The 19,185-nt window shown below is 40.6% G+C and overlaps 1 protein-coding gene across 1 annotated transcript in view; it reads right to left on the bottom strand.

Annotated features, from left to right (window-relative positions):
- The window catches only part of CORIN (corin, serine peptidase), a 138,363-nt gene that overhangs the window by 81,809 nt on the left and 37,369 nt on the right, over positions 1–19,185 (bottom strand). Inside the window, exons 4-5 of the mRNA XM_060246297.1 lie at positions 18,182–18,392; positions 4,673–4,854 (exon numbers count right to left, since the gene is read on the bottom strand). Coding sequence (XP_060102280.1) covers positions 4,673–4,854; positions 18,182–18,392 — 393 coding nt within the window. The remainder of the gene's footprint in view (positions 1–4,672; positions 4,855–18,181; positions 18,393–19,185) is intronic.

Genomic DNA, 19,185 nt, shown 5'->3' with positions numbered 1-19,185 from the left:
TCTCTTATCATTAATTAAAGCTGCCGTTAAGCGGTATTGATTTGCAATGGTCCAATCAGAAAGATTTCAAGATCAGGTATTATTACTGGGACACAATAAAAGAATCAAAGTCAGTATGAAAAAGCTACCATCACATCCTTACAATAGCTGTTTGCATGCAGTTTACTTAGGACAAACAGAACAAAAGAAAGAGGATAAATGAACATACACTGTACATTAAAATGGCATTACAAGGAAGTTGGTGTAGTGGTTAAGTGTGTGGACTCTAATCTGGGAGAACCGAGTTTGATTCCCCACTCCTCCACTTGCACCTGCTGAAATGGCCTTGGGTCAGCCATGGCTCTTGTAGGAGTTGTCCTTGAAAGGGCAGCTGCTGTGAGAGCTCTCTCAGCCCCACCCACCTCACAGGGTGTCTGTTGTGGGGGAGGTAGATAAAGGAGATTGTGAGCCACTCTGAGACTCTGAAATTTGGAGTGGAGGGCGGGATATAAATTCAATATCATCATCTTCTTCTTCTTCATAAGTGGACACTTAAGCCTCCTGGGGAAATTAAATTCTGACCTCAAGAAGACTGTACTTAGATTCAAGATGTTCAGGGGAAGAACACAGGATGAGGCTACTGAGCTGTTCATTAATAATTTGTCACTCTGTTTTGATTTTGAGATTTGGCTTGGTACTTACTTGAGATTATGGCCCAAAATTGGTTAAGGCAATTAGTTTTGAAACATTCTGCTCAACAGATACCTGACAGCACAATATTTCTGGCCTGCTGAGATGTGTAGAAATAGTTTTGCTTCCAGTGTTTCCCACAGCTGTATACAAGACTTCAGCTTATCCAGCTTGCATCTTCAACTTACTTGGCATTGTTCTGCATTTCTCATTAATTATCTTTATTTTGTTTGCAGCAGTTTTAAACACTGTTCCCACTTTTGATTACTTGAGAAGACAAGATACAAAGGAGATCGAGGGAGGATGAAAAGAAAAATATAGCTGAAGTTTTTCCTTGCTAGGGAGGTTCACTTTTGACCCACAGGAATGCCATTTAAATACTGTTTTTCCAGTATGTGGACAAGGTGAGGAGTAGGTTAAAGGGCTAAAGCAGCAGGAAGGAATGATAAAACTCTGCCTTGCATGGTCACAACTCATCAGAGAAACCTGTGGAAATATTTATTCTAAACCATAGAAGCTTTCTCAGTCCTTTTTCTTTCCATAGCCAGCTGACATTCTTTTCAGACTTTTTGAAACAATCTTCATTTATTTATTATGCTTAGACTACAAACTGAAAGCAAACAGGCAAGAATTAAATCCAACATTTCTCTAATTAAAATTGTATATTACAATTTCATCAAATGCCCTATGAAATAAAAGTCTTCACCTCTCCTTAAAATGTCAGCAAAGAGAATCCCAGACTATTTGCCTTAGGGAGGATTTTCGTAACTATGGCTTTCCCACCAAAAGGGCACCAAGCAGTTGGGGGCGCACTGGGCTTTTTTTGTAGCAGAAACTCCTTTGCATATTAGGCCACACCCCCTTGATGTAGCCAATCTCCAAGAGCTTACAGTAGGCTCTGTACTAAGACTGGGAAGACTGGCTACATCAGGGGTGTGTGGCCTAATATGCAAAGGAGTTCCTGCTACAAAAAAGCCCTGGGGACACACATGGAGTAGAACCCTTGAAATATTTTTATACATGAAGTGGACCATGTGAAAGAAAATATTCATTCATGTATACAGGGCCAAAGTTGTGTAATTATGTGATGACTAAAACTGTGCCTGGAAACAAATATGCAAACAATGTAGAGATGGTTTGAGGCTGTACCAGTTACAATTCTGGCCTTTTTGTATTGAACCAACTGTATTTTGAAACTATATTTTTGTTGGACTGAAACAGACTGCAATTATCCAAAAGACTTTCACAGCTTATTGGACTTAAGCGTTGCAAGTAAGTGGACTGAGTCAGTTTAAATTGTTGTATTACATGTTGTACTGCATTTCGGAACTAATTGGAATGCAGTCTGGAATTGTTACAAATTGTTATAAAAGAAGAGGCCAAGTGTAGTAATGCTGAGCGTTACTATTAATAAATCACACTGTGTTATTCTTGTTATTTTACTAGCCAGCACATTGAGCTTTTCCTGTGTTGTCTTGAAGTTAAAAAAAAATGCCAGGGAGAGGAGGAATTGCTTCAGCAATGTCTGTCAGGCCACACTACCAGGCTTTTGGCTCAGAACTGAGGGCAGCCAGGGAGAAGGAAGATTTCCTTCAGTCAAAATGGCTGCAGCCAAAGCCGTAGAAAAGAGTAGGGCTTTTTTTGAGCAGGAATGCAGTTCCGGCTGGCTTGGCATCAAGGAGTGTGGCCTAATATGCAAATGAGTTTTTGCTGGGCTTTTTCCACACAAAAAGTTCTGTGTAAAACAGTGGTGACATCAGGGGTGTGGCCTAATATGCAAATGAGTTCCAGCTGGTCTTTTTTTCCACCAAAAAAAAGCCTTGGAAAAGAGTCATTCTGAACCCAAGGTTCAGACAGGTACCACCTCCAACTGATGCAGCCGGGGGGGGGGGGAGGAGGAAGACTTGGCTTTGTTCAGGCTGGTACATAGCCAAAACCTCTGAAAAGAGTCAGTGTCTGACCGCACCTTGCTGGGGAGGAGGAAAGTTTATTCAGGTTGGTGTACTACAAGTCTCCTCAGCTCCAAGAATGAGGTGAGGGAAAAAACAATAGTAATAGAGATCCTCTCTTTGCTGTGGCAAAAAAACAGAACTAAGGGAGTAAAATTCTTCCTCATGGTCATGTGATGGTTTGGGCAGGGAAGGATCAGAGGGAGGAAAGGCATTCCTAGTATATTAGAAAGCTTTGGAAATCTTTTCTGTGGCTGGCCTGTTGCACATACGGTCCCAATGTGCAAAGCAGGAGTCAAGTTGCACCTTTAAGACCAACCAAGTTTTATTGAGAACATAAGCTTTTGTGTGCTCTCTAAGCACACTTCATCAGACACGGGGGTCAGGTATTGTGGCTTTGTTCCCACAATACCTGATCCCCTCGTCTGATGAAGTGTGCTTAGAGAGCACATAAAAGCTTACATTCTCAATAAAACTTGGTTGATCTTAAAGGTGAAACTTGACTCCTGCTTTGTTCAACTGCTTCAGACCAACACGGCTGTTCTCTTGGATCTAGTCCCAATGTGCAACAGCACAGAAGCCATGACAAAGTTAAATGAACTTATATAATCCCGGGACTCAACTACATCTACATCATTTCTTCAGCATTTTCTATTCATAATCAAATGTGTGTTTTGAAGCTGCATATTTCAGCAAAGAAACTGTAAAGGCGATGGTTGTTTACCCCTTCCTCTTCCAGCTGTTTTCTGTTCTTCACTTCCACCCAGCTATTTCTTACCCCTAGCAGGACAAGGTGATCTTCAGTTGGAAAAAGGAAACATCAAAAAAAATAAACACAAGGTTACTTGTAGGGGTGTTTCAGATTGCAGTTGCCTTTTGTGTTTTTGTACGTGTTGTGCCATTTCTGATTATTGTGCTATTGGTGGGATCAGTTCAGACGTCCCCTCATGGGTTCCCTATGTACCAGGTTTTTGGGTTTGGTTTTTTTTTGCACAGACACTGAAGCATTTCAGCAGCCTCATATGTTCCACCTCTCTTTCTTGGAATACACAGGGAAAGTGCAAAATCCTTGCATGCAGTTTTACATGAGAATAGCCCCATTGGCTTCAGTACTCTTGTGTCCATCACAGAAGGCTCTCAAACAACTCTGAAGCAGAAAAGATAATTTAAATACTCAATCGCTTGGCCCCTCACATTTTAAAATGGAAAACACTAAAAGAGTCTAACAAAAAGAAGGGTTTTCCCACTGGGGAGTAAGGTGCAAAGGGTCAAGAGACAATCTGGTGGATCTTACATGACAGTGAACAAAAGGAGGACATGAACCCGGTTTTCTCATGCTGCCAAGGAAGAGAGAGAGAGGCAGAAAGAGGAGACCAGATGTGGGCGCATGCAGGGCTCTTTTTCTAGCAGGAGCTCCTCTGCATATTAGGCCATGCCCCCCTGATGTAGCCAATCCTCCATGAGCTTACAGTAGGCCCTGTACTAAGAGCCCTATAAGCTCTTGGAGGATTGGCTACATCAAGGGGGCATGGTCTAATATGCAGAGGAGTTCCTGCTAGAAAAAGAGCCCTGGGTGAATGCATACACACACACACACATACAGGGAGGTGCCCCCAGTGTGAGTGATTTCTTGTTTCAAAGCAGGCACCTTCCATCATTGAAACGTTTCCCCAATAGGATGCAAATTTTAAAAAATGACAACACCCAAACCTGACTATGCCTTTCTGGGTAGGTGGGTTGTACTGGAAGTTAACAATGCAAAAAACTTAGTTCAGATTATGAGCAGAGGCTTTGTTGAGAATACATTCGCTGGGGGGGGGGGGTGTGGATGTGAGGAAAACCAGTTTTATTAAGAATGGAGAGGGGACAGGGAAGATACCAGATTATGATGGGATGTTTATGGAGTTGTCTGAACACAAGAAAAAGTATACTAACATCTGGTAATGCATGTGGATTTTTAAGGCAATGTAATGTGTAGTTTGTCATACAGAGGATCTATATATACTATATCATAATTTTACTCCAGCTAAGAAAATTTTTACTAAAGGACTTACAGTGCTTTCCTCTTTCCTGTTGTGGTGAGAAGCAGACCCTGGTGGCATTGTGACTTTCCGTTTTGTTTTGGAACTGTGAACATGCAAGGAATTCTGGCCATGAAGAATTCACCATCCCAAGAACTGGTTCACATCCTTCCTTTGCAGCCTCACAAAATGATCTACAAGGCAGGATTCCATAACTGGGAAGAGTAAAAAAGACATCCCAAAGATTACTGTCTTAACAAGCATGAAAAATCATTTCTAGGTTTGCTTCAATGAAAGGCAAAAAGTGAGGGGGGGAGTTCTTTTTAAATGAAGCAAATTCCTGACTTTATAGAACTCAGACTTCAGATTTTGTTGCATATGTTGGTCTTGGTTGGCAAGCGTCAGTCAATCCTCCCTCCCCCAAACACATCTCATTTAATTATCTCACCCAGCCATCCATGACCACGGGAAACAAGCTATTTCACCTACTGTACAGATACAAAAGTGGCTTGCAAGACAAGAAAGAAATATACCTACTGTGCAGCCACCAAACTGCACAAGACAGTGTCAAAGATAGGTACAGGCAGGCAGCCATGTTGCTTTTGAAGCAGTAGAACTGTTATGTATGAGAATCAAGGTTATGTTGCGGAATGTGGACTCAATTTAAGACTTGGGTGTTCCTGCCTGGCTCATTGGAGCCATATGGACTGAGCTTGGGGACTTGGGAACAATGACAGTAGGATCTAAATCTCTGCTGCCCTAGACCAATCACAAGCCCCCGCCAGTTTAAATGACCCAATAACGTGCTTGCGCGGGGACCAGAGATGTATATAAGTTTGGTCCCATTGGTCCAGTTCCCAATCTTGTTAGTGCAACCCTAACATGCTGTACTCAATAAAGAGCTTATCACTTCCACTTTGCCTCTTCAATGCCTAAGAACCCACTATAATATAAGAACAAAGTTTGAATCCAGTGGCACCTTTACAACCAACAAGGTTTTATTCAAGCTACAAGCTTTCATGTGCATGCACATTTCCTCCAAGAGACAGCCTGGAAAAACAAGCTCTGCCTTCCCCCCTTCCTCCTAAAGGGAAGAGGCTGAGCCAATGGAGAAATAAAGGTTTTGCTCTGTAGCTCCTGTGCGATTGAGCAAGCCTTGCAAAGCAAACTGTTATGCAGAAAGAAGCAAGAGATAGGGAGAAGGAAGCAGATGACAGTCAGTTACTCAAGGGCCTGATAGGAGCCCTCTAGGGGCCTGATTCAGCACCCAGGCTGCATGTTTGACACCCCTGGTTTACAGCATCCCTAGTTGTGGGATGGTGATCAAATAGTCTGAGCTAATAGCAGATGAAAGGGGGCAATCTCTTTGGCTTGTAAATCAGGCTTAGGATACTTAGATTCCTGCTTTCAGGTTTGTACCTCAAAGATGGGTGTGCACAAAACAACATACAATAAATATATGGGGAGGCAGGGAGGTGCAGTTGATTATACCTTTAATTTGGCGTTAAAGTCACAAAAGTTTCAGATTCTGAATCAGCAGTACTCTTTTACAGAGAGAGAATCTGATCCTTCATCATCACTGATAGCTTGAATCTGATCTGATTAATGGACTGATTTATCTATTACAACATTTATATCCCATTTTTCCTCTTGGTTTAAGGTGGCCTACAATAATAATTTTGTGATCTGATGTGTGTTTGTTTACTCTTGGAAGTCTTAATCTTTGCCTGTAGCCACATAATGCATAAGTATACTAAATAAATCAATATACCAACAAAACCAATATACACTCAGTGAGCTGCAAATTGCCAAGAGATCAGGCTGGGAATCTGCCCCTCCATTTTTAGAATCCTTCCCACTTGCCAGCTTGCATAAGTGAAGCATTTTCCTCTTCTCCTACAGAACATTGCTGTGGGTTGTCTGGCACTGTCTATGGAGGGTAGGGTTGCCAGATCCTGGTTGGAAAACTCCTAGAGATTTGGGGAACGAGCCTGGGGAGGACAAGGACCTCTGTGGAACACAATGCCATCAAGTCCACCCTCCAAAGCATCAAGTTTCTCCAGGGGAACTTTTCTCTGTTGTCTGGAGATGAGCTGTAATCCCACGAGATCTCCAGGTCCTAACTGAAGGCTGGTAACCTCTTGGTGGGGGGAACTGCAGCCCAACATATGTTATTACAAGCAAATAATTTCCTTTGCCTAGGCTAGCTAACTTAGCCTGAGCACACCTCCAGATACTGGAATAGCTCAGGGAACCAGGACTCATGGTTGCACAGAATCATAAAGCCCTTTACAAGCCAGTGAAAGCATACACTTATTGTGAGGAAACAGAAATGCTGAACACTAAAATGCCAATTTGAATTATCCTAGTTGATTGGTATCACTACCATGCACATTATCAGTAATGCTGAGTTACTCTCTCACTGCCTCAGAAACTTCTGATATCCTACTGCACTGGAAACTGACACCAGACACCGGCTGCTTCTACACTCAGGGTTGATTCTGATTTTATGAACACTGAATCTGCCTGCAGAAAACTCCTGTTCAAAAGTACTCTTGTAAAGTGAGGGGCAACTCCAGGGTGAAACTGCTTTTGGTGCCAATTCAAGAAAATGAGTGCAGACAACTTAAGATAATGCAAAGCAAGACAGAAGTGACAGCAGTATACAATGCGCACCAAGAGAGGATATTTTGTCAAGCGTAGCATCAGCCACTGAGACACCAGAATAACCATCAGCCCCAAAGGGTTTCTACTTGCTTCCAAAGGTTGGAGATAAAATTGATTGAATTAGGTACCTTTCCAATATTTCTGTATCAGATCTATTCCAGCTAAATCTTCCTGGTAAACTTCTGGCAACACATTCATATAATATTAATTGACAGAATTGCATGAAGGCAGCAATCCTTACCAGTATAAGAAGCTAAAAGACTTAGATTTCCTTTCCAAGATACTGAAGCATTTTGCTTTTTACCATATCACAAAATAGTAATGAAAGACACGAGCAAGAGCTTTCTTTCCAACTTACAAGTAAGCTGTCAAATGAAGATAAATGTGTGAGGTGCCATGTTAGAAGAAGTTTGTTAAACCTTTATCTCTCCCTTATAATTTCACCACTGTTTTGTGCAAAGGACATTTAACACTATGGAAGAACTGTTTCGATCAATTGCAAAAGTTATTTCTGAAGATAACATTTCTACATGCCATGATTTACAAGAATACAAATACTTTTTATAGTATAAGCATCACATATAACAATTGCTTTCAAGCCCTGAATATCACCATCAACTATTGGAATAAGTACAATGCTATAGTCCAAAGTGCAAAAAGATTTAAAGTACTGTGGCACTTCAGAGACTGATTGTTGCCAATAATACCCTTTAGGGGTTTTTTAAAAATAGTAAAACTGAACAGTCTTTACAGAAGAAAATTAGCGGAGACAAACTGAAGATTGAAAATATTATAGTTATAGGTTTTACAAGAAATGAAATTCAAATATTAAAACAATAGCACCTTGTAGCAAAATAAAGGCTGCATAGAAATAGCTGTACCTTCATTCATACATAGATGAGACAGAAATTAATTATTAACTCTGTGGATCAGGCTCAGTTACAAAGGCTGCAATCCTATGTAAAGGTAAAGGTAGTCCCCTGTGCAAGCACCAGTCGTTTTCGACTCTGGGGTGACGTTGCTTTCACGTTTTCATGGCAGACTTTTTACAGGGTGGTTTGCCATTGCCTTCCCCAGTCATCTACACTTTCCCCCCAGCAAGTGGGTACTCATTTTACCGACCTCGGAAGGATGGAAGGCTGAGTCAACCTCGAACCGGCTACCTGAACCAGCTTTTGCTGGCATCGAACTCAGGTCGTGAGCAGAGGGCTCCGACTGCAGTACTGCAGCTTTACCACTCTGTGCCACGGGGCTCCTGCAATCCTATGTTGTTGTTGTTCAGTCGCACAGTCAAGTCCGACTCTTTGCGACCCCATGGACAAAGTCACGCCAGGCACTTCTGTCTTCCACCATCCTCCGAAGTCTGCTCAAATTCATGTTTGTTACATCAATAACACTGTCCAGCCATCTCATCTTTTGCCATCCCCTTCTTCTTTTGCCTTCTGTCTTTCATAGCATCAGGATCTTCTCCAGTAAGTGCTCCCTTCTCATTTGGTGGCCAAAGTATCTGAGCTTCAGCATCTGACCTTCCAGTGAACAGTCTGGGTTGATTTCTCCTAGGACTGACTGATTTGATCTTCTTGCAGTCCAAGGGACTCTCAAGAGTCTTCTCCAGCACCACAGCTCAAAAGCATCTATTCTTCTGCACTCGGCCTTACTTATGGTCCAGCTCTCACAGCCATACAGTACTACTGAGAATACCATCGCTTTAACTATACGGACTTTTGTTGGCAGGGTGATGTCTCTACTTTTTATTATACTGCCCAGGTTCGCCATAGCTGTCCTCCCAAGGAGCAAACATCTTTTAATTTCATGGCTACAGTCACCATCTGCAGTGATCTTGGATCCCAGAAATGTGAAGTCTGTCACTCCTTCCATGTCTTCCCTTCTATTTGCCAAGGTGTGATGGGGCCAGATGCCATTATCTTAGTTTTTTTGATGTTGAGTTTCAAGCCTACTTTTGTGCTCTCCTCTTTCACCCTCAACAAGAGGTTCTTTAGGTCCTCCTCTTTTTCTGCCATTATAGTGTCATCTGCATATCTGAGATTGTTGATGTTTTTCCCAGCAATCTTAATTGTGCTTCTTCCTGGCCAGCATTCCGCATGATGTACTCTGCATATAAATTAAACAATCCTATGTACACTTACACAAAAGTAATTCCTATAGAACTCAATGGGATTTACTTCTGAGTAGGCTTGTTTAGGATTACTTGCAAAAGCATGTCTATCACAGACGTGGCCAAACCAGCTTAACATTCGAGCCACATAGAATAAACATCAGATTTTTGCGAGCTGCAAGACATGAACATCAGATGTTTGAGAGCTACAAAGAAAGGCAAGAAGAAAGGAAGGCAAATAGAGGGGGGAGAGGTGGAGAGAAAGCAACTTTAACTAAATACTTTATCCAAGCCACCAGCTAGCTTGGCTTGGAGAAGTAATTTAAAGAGAGAAATCTTTCTCCAAGCTGGCTGACAAGGCAGTGGAGGCTTCAAGAGCCACACAATACGTACAAAAGAGCCACATGTGGCTCCCGAGCCACAGTTTGGCCACCTCTGGTCAGTGCACACAATTATTAGACAATCCTATGGTAAATTACCCCAAACTTAATCCATTGAAGTCAATGCACTTAGACTGGAGTAATTCAGTTTAAGATCACATGATTAGAGATCCATTAACTGTACTAAATAGTGAAAACATAAACAACCTATGAGTGTCCTTTATTAGTTAAACTTGCACTGGGAAGCTACAGAACTGGAATTTGTTAATTTAATCTTTTTTCAGGCTTTAAAGAAAAAAATCTGGCTGGGTGGTCTTTTTGTAGCTTTGTATGTTTTTGTTTCTCTCTCACACACAAGACTTTTTATTAACTCACAACTCCATATTAATATAGTTTGATCTTCTAAATGAAATGTTGTGCATGTGGGGAAATGTTAATAAATTAGTTCAACCATAACAATTATAAATGGAACAATTATAAATGAAGTATGCTTATACAACCAACTTAAGATATAAAAATAACAAGGCTTCTAAAGGAGAATGGCATGATACTGTGATATGGAGGCATAAACCAAAAACTTTTAATGTAAAATTTATGCAAACATTTTTGTAAAATTTACCACAATTAGCCCCAATAGTCTCACCCCTTTTTACACTTCCTTCTCTCCTTCTCACCCACCATCAAGCTACTTTTTTGCCCCTGTTTTAGCCCTCCCCCCACCCCCCCCGCCCAGCTGCCTCTCCCCAGTAAAACCCTGGCCAAGTTCTGAAGGCCTGGCTGAACTGGGCTCAGTTGTACAGTGGGAAACCTGCAAGAACATGCAAGGGATACCTCACTTTTCCCTATATCCTCTTTTCAAAATATTTCCTCTTTCCCTCTTTCTGGCACCCCCTATGTTTCTTTCACACCTACTCACTAACCTACCTTTTATCTGTACCCCCTTCTTCAGCTATATTTATTATTTATTTACTTTATTTATATTAATTTCCCCACAATGGGATGCAAGACATCTCACATGACTATCTTCTCCATTTTATTCTCACAAAATCCCTCTGAGGTTGGGTAGACTGAGAATGTGTAACTGCCCAAAGTCACCCAGTGAATTTTCATGACAGATAGGGGATTCCAACCTGTGTCCCCCAGATCCTAGACAACAGCTCTAACCACTACACCACACTGTCTTTTCTGGAATTGCTGCTGTTGAACAGTAGCTAGTACCCAGGCCTGTGTGAGTCATGGAAGTCCTGACAGCAGGTAGGCTAGGTGTCTGCTGGTGGACCTAGCCCCAATGAATCCTCCTTCAAAAGTTTTTTTAAAAAGCCTTGGAAAGGGCCCTATCCTTTGCCCCTGCCTTTTACTAAGAGAATCCAAGCCTTAAAGGCTGGCAGTGCTGTTGTGGTTGCCTAGAAACTCCCAAAATGGCCACCGCAGAAACCACCCATTTCTGAAAGGTACAAGCACTGCTTCTGTCATTTCGGGAGGGGTTTTTTAACCACTCCATTTTGTTTGTTTTTAGATTTCAGACTCTTCTGCTAATCTGGGGCTTTTTTAAGTTTATAAAAAGATCTGTCTTGCCCAGGAGTGGTCAAACTGCAGCTCGGAAGCCAGATGTGGCTCTTTCACACATATTGTGTTGCTCTCAAAGACCCCACTGCCCTGTCAGCTGGTTTGGAGAAGGCATTTGTCTCTTTAAATCACTTCTCCAAGCCAAGCCAGCCAGCACCTTGGAGAATGCATTTAAAGTTAAAGTTGCTTTCTTTCCACCTCTCCCTCCCACTATCTATTTGCCTGCTTGCCTCCCTCCCTTCCTTGTCTTGTGGCCCTCAAACATCTGACATTTATTCTATATGGCTCTTACATTAAGCAAGCTTGGCCACCCCTGGTCTTGCCTATTCATGACTCTTGTCTCTGAATTTAAGTATCCACTGATCTGTCCATGTTGAGAATTAAATATATCAATTCTGATTATACTATGAAGGAAAAAACAATAAATGGGATCACAGTGTAAATATCATACTGAATTTAATATGTTGAAGTTTAAACAGAATCTGGTTTTAAGACTGTACAAGAAATGTTATGCTGTATTTGATTTAATTTCTAAAATTCAAAATTATTTTGTTTCCTATTGAACATTATTAAAACTAATTAATTCCACATTGTTGAAGGCCTGACAAACTGCCACCACAGTTTGCTTGGAAGCAAAATTTCTTCAAGATGGCTTACTTGAATGTTTTCTAGCTTTAGACTCATCAGGCATCAAGTTAACTGAAAAGCCAGATATGGAAAGGTAAGCAAGACTGACTTTTCTTTTACCCTTTAGAAAAATTTGTGGCCTACATCCTTAGCCTAAAGAAAATTCCTCCAATGGAAGTGACTCTTCCACAAAACTGAAAAGTTGTCCATAGCAGGGGAATGATAGTAGATAGACAGCACAATTCTACAAAAGTGACTTGGATGCTTCTGAAGTATAGCTTCATCACAATATGTAGCTGGATATCACAAGGAAGAAAAAAGTCTTAGGAGGGACGGTGGCTCAGTGGTAGAGCATCTGCTTGGGAAGCAGAAGGTCCCAGGTTCAATCTCTGGCATCTCCAAAAAAAGGGTCCAAGCAAATAGGTGTGAAAAACCTCAGCTTGAGACCCTGGAGAGCCGCTGCCAGTCTGAGAAGACAATACTGACTTTGATGGACCGAGGGTCTGATTCAGTATAAGGCAGCTTCATATGTTCATATGTCAAACTTTCAGCTCTTCAAGATGTGGCTGATTTTCTCAGCTGGAAACAAATAACCAAAACTGACAGAGCTAATGCAAACATGCCCTACCATACTTATTTCATCCAGTACATCAGAAATGCTGGAATCAGAATTGGTCCCTAGTGCACCTAGGAACTAAGGTCTCAGCATGGAACTCCAGATGAACGATTCAAAGTACTTATAGTGACCATGCAGACTTTGTATCATGAGAATCGGATCTCAGGTCTTGCACTTCATTGTCTTGAGAACTGGAGCCAGAATTTCTTGGACTCCCAACATTTTCACTATCCCATTGGTTGTTTTGAATGACAGGACATTGTTAGACTCTCCTGTGTCAGGGTACGTGCAGGGCTTTTTTGTAGCAGGAACTCCTTTGCATATTAGGCCACACACCCCTGATGTAGTCGATCCCCCAGGAGCTTACAGTAGGCCCTGTATTAAGAGCCTTGTAAGCTCTTGGAGGATTGGCTACAGCAGCAAGGGTGTGTGGCCTAATATGCAAAGGAGTTACCTTCAGGGAAGGTAACATCAGAAGTTGAACAACAATGGGATAAATGGTTATCCAAACTGATAAAACTGACCAAGGTTGACCTTACAACTTCAGAATAGCAAGGGAAGCAAAAAAGAAAAATAGTAGAATTTATATTTATATACAATTTATGTTTACATACACAGCTTTTGCAAGCTATTCACACAGACAAACTGCCAACACTTATTCTTAGTGGCATTACAGGTGAGTCAGTTGTTGTTAGACTCAGACGTAAAAGGGTAACTAATTGTAATGGACACGAAGGAATCAACTGAAACAGTAGTGTATTTAGGCCATCCATATGGCAATACTCTCTTCTATTCTACAACAATTTTAAAAATCAGTATGAACAAATCACCTCCTAGAGAAACTGAGGATGAGGAAAGGAAAACTTTGAACTAGTACTGATGCCATCTGGCCCCATCACTAGAATTGTGTATTCAAATGGATGACAATTATAACTCAATTGACTGATGTTGGATTACTCCTGGTCTTAGATAATATTACTTCTGAGAATACCATGAAATAAAATAAATAAGTTTCATTTATGTTTAGAGATCTTTAGAGATACATCTGATGTATAAGTAATAAGAATAAAGTGCTTATGATTTGGAAAGTAACAGACACATCAAGAGATTGAATCTTTGAACTAGATTTCACAAGCAGTCTGAATTTTTATAATAAAACATGTTAATCTTTGATCATCATAATTAGAATAAGTCATCCATTTGCTTTCACAGACTCCCATCTCTCTCATACTTAATCTCTCTCATATTTCTAGCAACATTCTTTTTCACCCATCAGCAATCATAGCACTCAGTCATCTGTTTTCTTCCCACTCTTATCTGCCATGTCAAACATGATTATTTCTAGCACACTCAAGGAGCTTTTAATAACTTCATCCTTGATCTGCTTTTCACCTTCCCATTTCTTGATTGAATCTTTTAATTTGTCACTCTGATACGTTGCAGTCCTGATTGGTTTTATTTTTAAAAATAATTGTATTTTTTGCATTAATGTTGTTAGGCTAATACATTAAAAACTCTACTGCTGATAATCCAGAAATACATTTTATAGTATATTTTAAACACAGTTAGTGGAATACTTGACTAAATATCTGATATCATATCACAAATTTGTTTTTTAAAAACTAACAGAGGTTTGTCACATGGCATTGGTGGGGGGGGGTGTTCTTTGAAATATCAGCTTGAGAATGTAGAAGTATTAACAGCTTCTACTCAGGGCTTTTTTTGAGCAGGAACACACAGGAATGCAGTTCCAGCTGGCTTGGTGTCAGGGGGTATGGCCTAAAAGGCAAATGAGTTCCTGCTGGGCTTTTTCTACAACCCCCCCCCCTTGCTTCTACTCCTATTAATAAAACAACAGCTATATTAATTTTGCATAATCCTATAATTTATACAAACTTTTCAATGCTCATATAAGTTAAAATCATTGCCTGTTAAATGGAACTTAAGCATTTCCAAATTTAAAAACTAGCAAACATATTAAAAGTTTGAAACCAATATTAGCAAATATTCTAAGTTCTCTAGGTATTTCATTGTCTAATTTTATTATAATTTAGGGTATTCTAATATAGTGGGTTCTATGCAATGATGAGGTGAGGTGGTAGTGATCATAGCTCTTTTATTGAATACAGCATAGGATAGGGCTGCCTCAAAAGACTGAAGACTGGGCCAACAGGGCCAACTATATATACACACAAAGTTCCCGTGCTAGCATGCTATTGGACCATTCAAACCAGCAGGGGGCTCATGATTGGAGCAGGACAGCGGGGATTTGGATCCTACTGCCTATTGTTCCTGAGTCCCCAAGCTCAGTCCTATAGGCTCCAATGAGCCAGGAAAGAACTTCATATAATCGATACAATTTCAACCACACATACAACAGTATATTGGGACACTTCTAGATTATCAGTGCCAGAATAATCCAAGTGAGCCTTTAAACTAATTAAAATTGAAACTAAGTGCTCATAAATGTTAAGACTTTTTTGGCCAGGTTTTGCTACTTCTTTTTCTAGTCTAGATGAGCACACCAAGATGGGTTCTTAAAGCAGCATAATATTCAGCTCCTAGTGTATTACTATCACTTTTAAAAATTACAAATGGCTTCGACATAAGAAAGGGGAGCAATCATCCACAAAATAGACATGAGACTCATACAACCATATTCCAGACTGCAATTACAATAGCAATGGCTCTGCAATCTGGAGAAGACTTGCATTTTCCCAGGTGGCACAACCAATGATTGAAAATGGGTATCTGCAAGGCTTTTTTGGTAGAAAAACCCAGCAGGGACTCATCAGCATATTAGGCCACAGCCCCTGACACCACCATTTTTTCACACCATTGTTTCTACAAAGAAAGCCCAGCAGGAACTCATTTGCATATTAGGTCATATCCAATGATACAGAACCAGCCAAAATTATGTTCCTGTGCATTTCTGCAAAAAAAAAAAAAAGCCCTGGGTATCTGCAAGGTTTAAATGCAGGGGTGTCAAATTCATTTGTTATGAGAGCCAGATCAGACATAAATGAGACCTTGTCAGGTCAGGCCATGTTGGGCTGGGCCATATGTCTACCTATTTAAGATTAGGTAGCAGAAATACAAACTTTATAAAGGACACAGACAAACATGCTTAAAGATTTTTTAAAAAACTTAAAACATGCTTAAAATATTAGTACTCATTGTCTTAAAGGTGCTTTCTCTATATTTCTCCCATAGGATCCAGGGAATTGGGCAAAGGAAGCTCTGGCTCTTTTCTTCTTTCCTCAGGGGACCAGGATGGGGAGGAACCTCAGTCAATAGAAGGATGGGAGGCTTGGCTCAGTAGCTCTGCTGTGCTTGAGAGAGCCTGGCAAAGCAAGCTCTCCCTCCTCCCCCTCTTCCTCCCCAAGGGAGAAGCCTCAGCCAATAGCAGTTTTGCTCTGTATCTCCTGTGTGATTGAACAAACCTGGCAAAGCAAGCTATTATGCAGAAGGAAGCAGGAGAGAGGGATAAGGAAGCAAATGACAGCCCGTTGCTGGGGGCCTGATAGGAGCCCTCCAGGAGCCTGATTCAGCCCCTGGGTTGAATGTTTGACACCCCTGGTTTAAAGAGAGACATCTGGACTGCACAAAACAAGCATGCAACTATTACAAATTTATTGGAATGAAATATACAATGTAGATAAGGCCTATGAAGCATGATCAAAACTTTTTTTTTTTTCTGAAGCAGCCACATGGAAAGAGTGCCCACAAGCTATCCCTTGCTGGCAGTTACTCAGTAATCAGGTTTTCTGTAGTTCAGTAGCACTAGGGATAGATAGTGGCATATAAGACTACCAGAAATTTGGATAGAAACTGTGTATGAAAGCACCTGTGGATTTGTGATTGCCATCTCTATGCATAAGATGTAGCAATCACTGTGATTGCACAGTGTAACTTTGCATAAAGTAATCATGATTTAATATGTAATCAGATATAAACTTTATGCATGAATCACTCTGCAAATAATAGATTCTTTCATCTTCTACTGAAACATAATTTTATATCTGTAGCAACTAAAATTCTCTACATGGTTACAGAACAGAATTAAAACATCTTTGATAGCTTCATTAAATGCAACTTACTAACCTTACCCATCAAAGAAACCACCATCCAACATGAAAGTTTATTGAAGATAAAGGAAGATTGTGTAGGACACTTAAAAAAAATCTTAAGAACTGCCAAAGACAGACATGGCTACCCATCTTAACCTTTAGAACATTTTGAATAAAATGAAACTTATTTCTGAATAGACCAGCTTATAATTGCACCCTTTGTGGCAAAGAATCTTCCTTTGCACATGTTAGGGTTTAGGTTCAGAATCAAGTGTTTCATTTTCGGTTTTTTAGGAATCTCATAAAATAAGCACTAGGAAATTTTTGCCTGAAATGCTGAAGAATTAAATTTGCCAGTATGAAGCTATGTATAGTTTGTAGAGCTTCCTTAGAACCATGTTCATAGAGTTAATGAACCTCACAAAAGCAAGGGCCAGTTGAACCCAGATAACTGGGAATGTCATTTTTGGCTCCCTGATATCCAGATCTAAAAATACATCCCCCCCCCCCCCACGGTGCATATCCCAAGTTGCAATAAATGATTAATAACTACAGATAGAATGTTCACATCAACGTCCACTAAAATATAACACCTTTCAGTTTAAAACTGTTTACACATTTGGTTGAGAATAATCAAGTGTTGAACAATCTAAATACCTATATGGGCAGGGCTTTTTTGGTAGCAGGAACTCTTTTGCATATTAGGCTACACCCCCCTGATGTAGCCAATCCTCCAAGAGCTTACAGTAGGCCCTGTAAGAACAGCCCTGTAAGCTCTTGGAGGATTGTCTACATCAGGGAGGTGTAGCCTAATATGCAAAGGAGTTCCTGCTACCAGAAAAGCCCTGGATATGGGTAAACCAGTCTAAGCAGAAAACCTACTGAAAAATATTTTTCACCCCACAACAACAGATGAAGATATAGTTCTGCATTAATGCAGGATTGCCAAAGGGGTCCCTTTTTCTTAACTTCTCTTCTGAATTGTACAACCATTCTGATAGCTGTATGACCACTCCTGTCATATAGCTTTGAAAGTTCAAGAACAATCTAGGAGGGGAAATAGGAGTCACCTGAGAAAGCTGAGAATTTGTTTACATTGAAGATGGGTAGCATTGGCAGAGGAATAAGGTTTCATAGGTCTTTGGTTAAAAGGTTGAGCATTTAACTCTCCTTTTGAATCCAATGTGAATTAGAAGCAATTAATTGTGGCTGGATCATGTCTATAATTCCTAAGGAAATCTCCCACAGGCATTACACCATAACAGTTATTCATGCCGTAACCGTGACCTTAATTAGTTGTTCCTAAATTATTATACTACAGCTTGCTCTTTGCAGCTGGTTTAGCTTGCCAAAAATCTGTTTTGAAAGAGCTTTGGATAGCAGAGTGTTTTCAGTGAAAAGGTCATAAGGCTTAGCACCAAGGCTGTGTTACCAGGATTAGATATGCAATATTCTGCAACAATTGGTTCTAAGAACCAACCAACTTCAATTCCCAAATACCTGTCATCACCATCACTGATGCACTCAGGAAGAGCAAGGCTACAGCCGAACAGCATGATGTGTTGATAGCAGCTGAGGCGATAGAGATAACCGAAGAACTTGAGAAATTTTTCCATTTCAATGCTTTTGACAATGGAAAGCATTGGAGTTAAAGTAGTATGGTTATATGGCAGCATTTGGCACTGGTTGTAGGTGATATTTATGCAGGAACCTGTGAAATGAAAATGCATTTAGAACATGAACCAACAACATTATCGTACTAGAAGTCTATAACAAAAAAAAAAATAAACCAGGCAGTTCAAACCACTACATAGAAATTAGTTTTTACTTCTTTTCTTTTACTAGCTCCTTCTTGTGTTGTCTCAGTGACTGTTCTTTTCCTCAAGCTTTCACTTACACTTTCCTTGAATTCCTGCCTATTCTATACTATATTTCTTCAGCCATTTTGCCTCTGCGCTTCCTGTCCCTTAGCTTCCCTACCTCCCAGGATCTTTTTCTAAGTATCGTCATAGCCTACAAGTTCCTAGGTCATCAGGAGATTTTAGTAATCCCAGCAAGACTGACTCTTTTCCTTTCCTCTCACATGGTAATAGCTTTGTTGCTAACTACTTAGAACATTCTATGCCAGGGGTCATCCACCTTTTAAAGCTTGCTGACACTTTTAGAATTCTGACACATGGTGGTGAACACAACAAAATGTTCACCACAGTAAGTATAGCGAACCACAAAATTTCAGGGAGTGAGGTTATGCATAACTATAATAGTAAGTCTTGCTCTATTTATAGGGTTGCCAATCCCTAGATGGGGGCAGGGGATCCCCCAGTTTGGAGGCCCTCCCCCAACTTCAGGGTAGTCAGAAAGTGTGTGTGAGGGAGAGCAATGTCTGCTGGACACTCCATTATTCCCTATGGAGATTGATTCCTATAGGTATAATAAAGAATTGATCTGCGGTTATCTGGGGCTCTGGAGGGGTTGTTTTTTGAGATAGAGGCACCAAATTTTCA

This window comes from Heteronotia binoei, chromosome 9 (assembly GCF_032191835.1).
Source record: "Heteronotia binoei isolate CCM8104 ecotype False Entrance Well chromosome 9, APGP_CSIRO_Hbin_v1, whole genome shotgun sequence".
Classification (NCBI taxonomy): Eukaryota; Metazoa; Chordata; class Lepidosauria; order Squamata; family Gekkonidae; genus Heteronotia; species Heteronotia binoei.
Note: the sequence above shows the minus strand (reverse complement) of the source record. Positions and strands in the feature narration are given on the sequence as shown.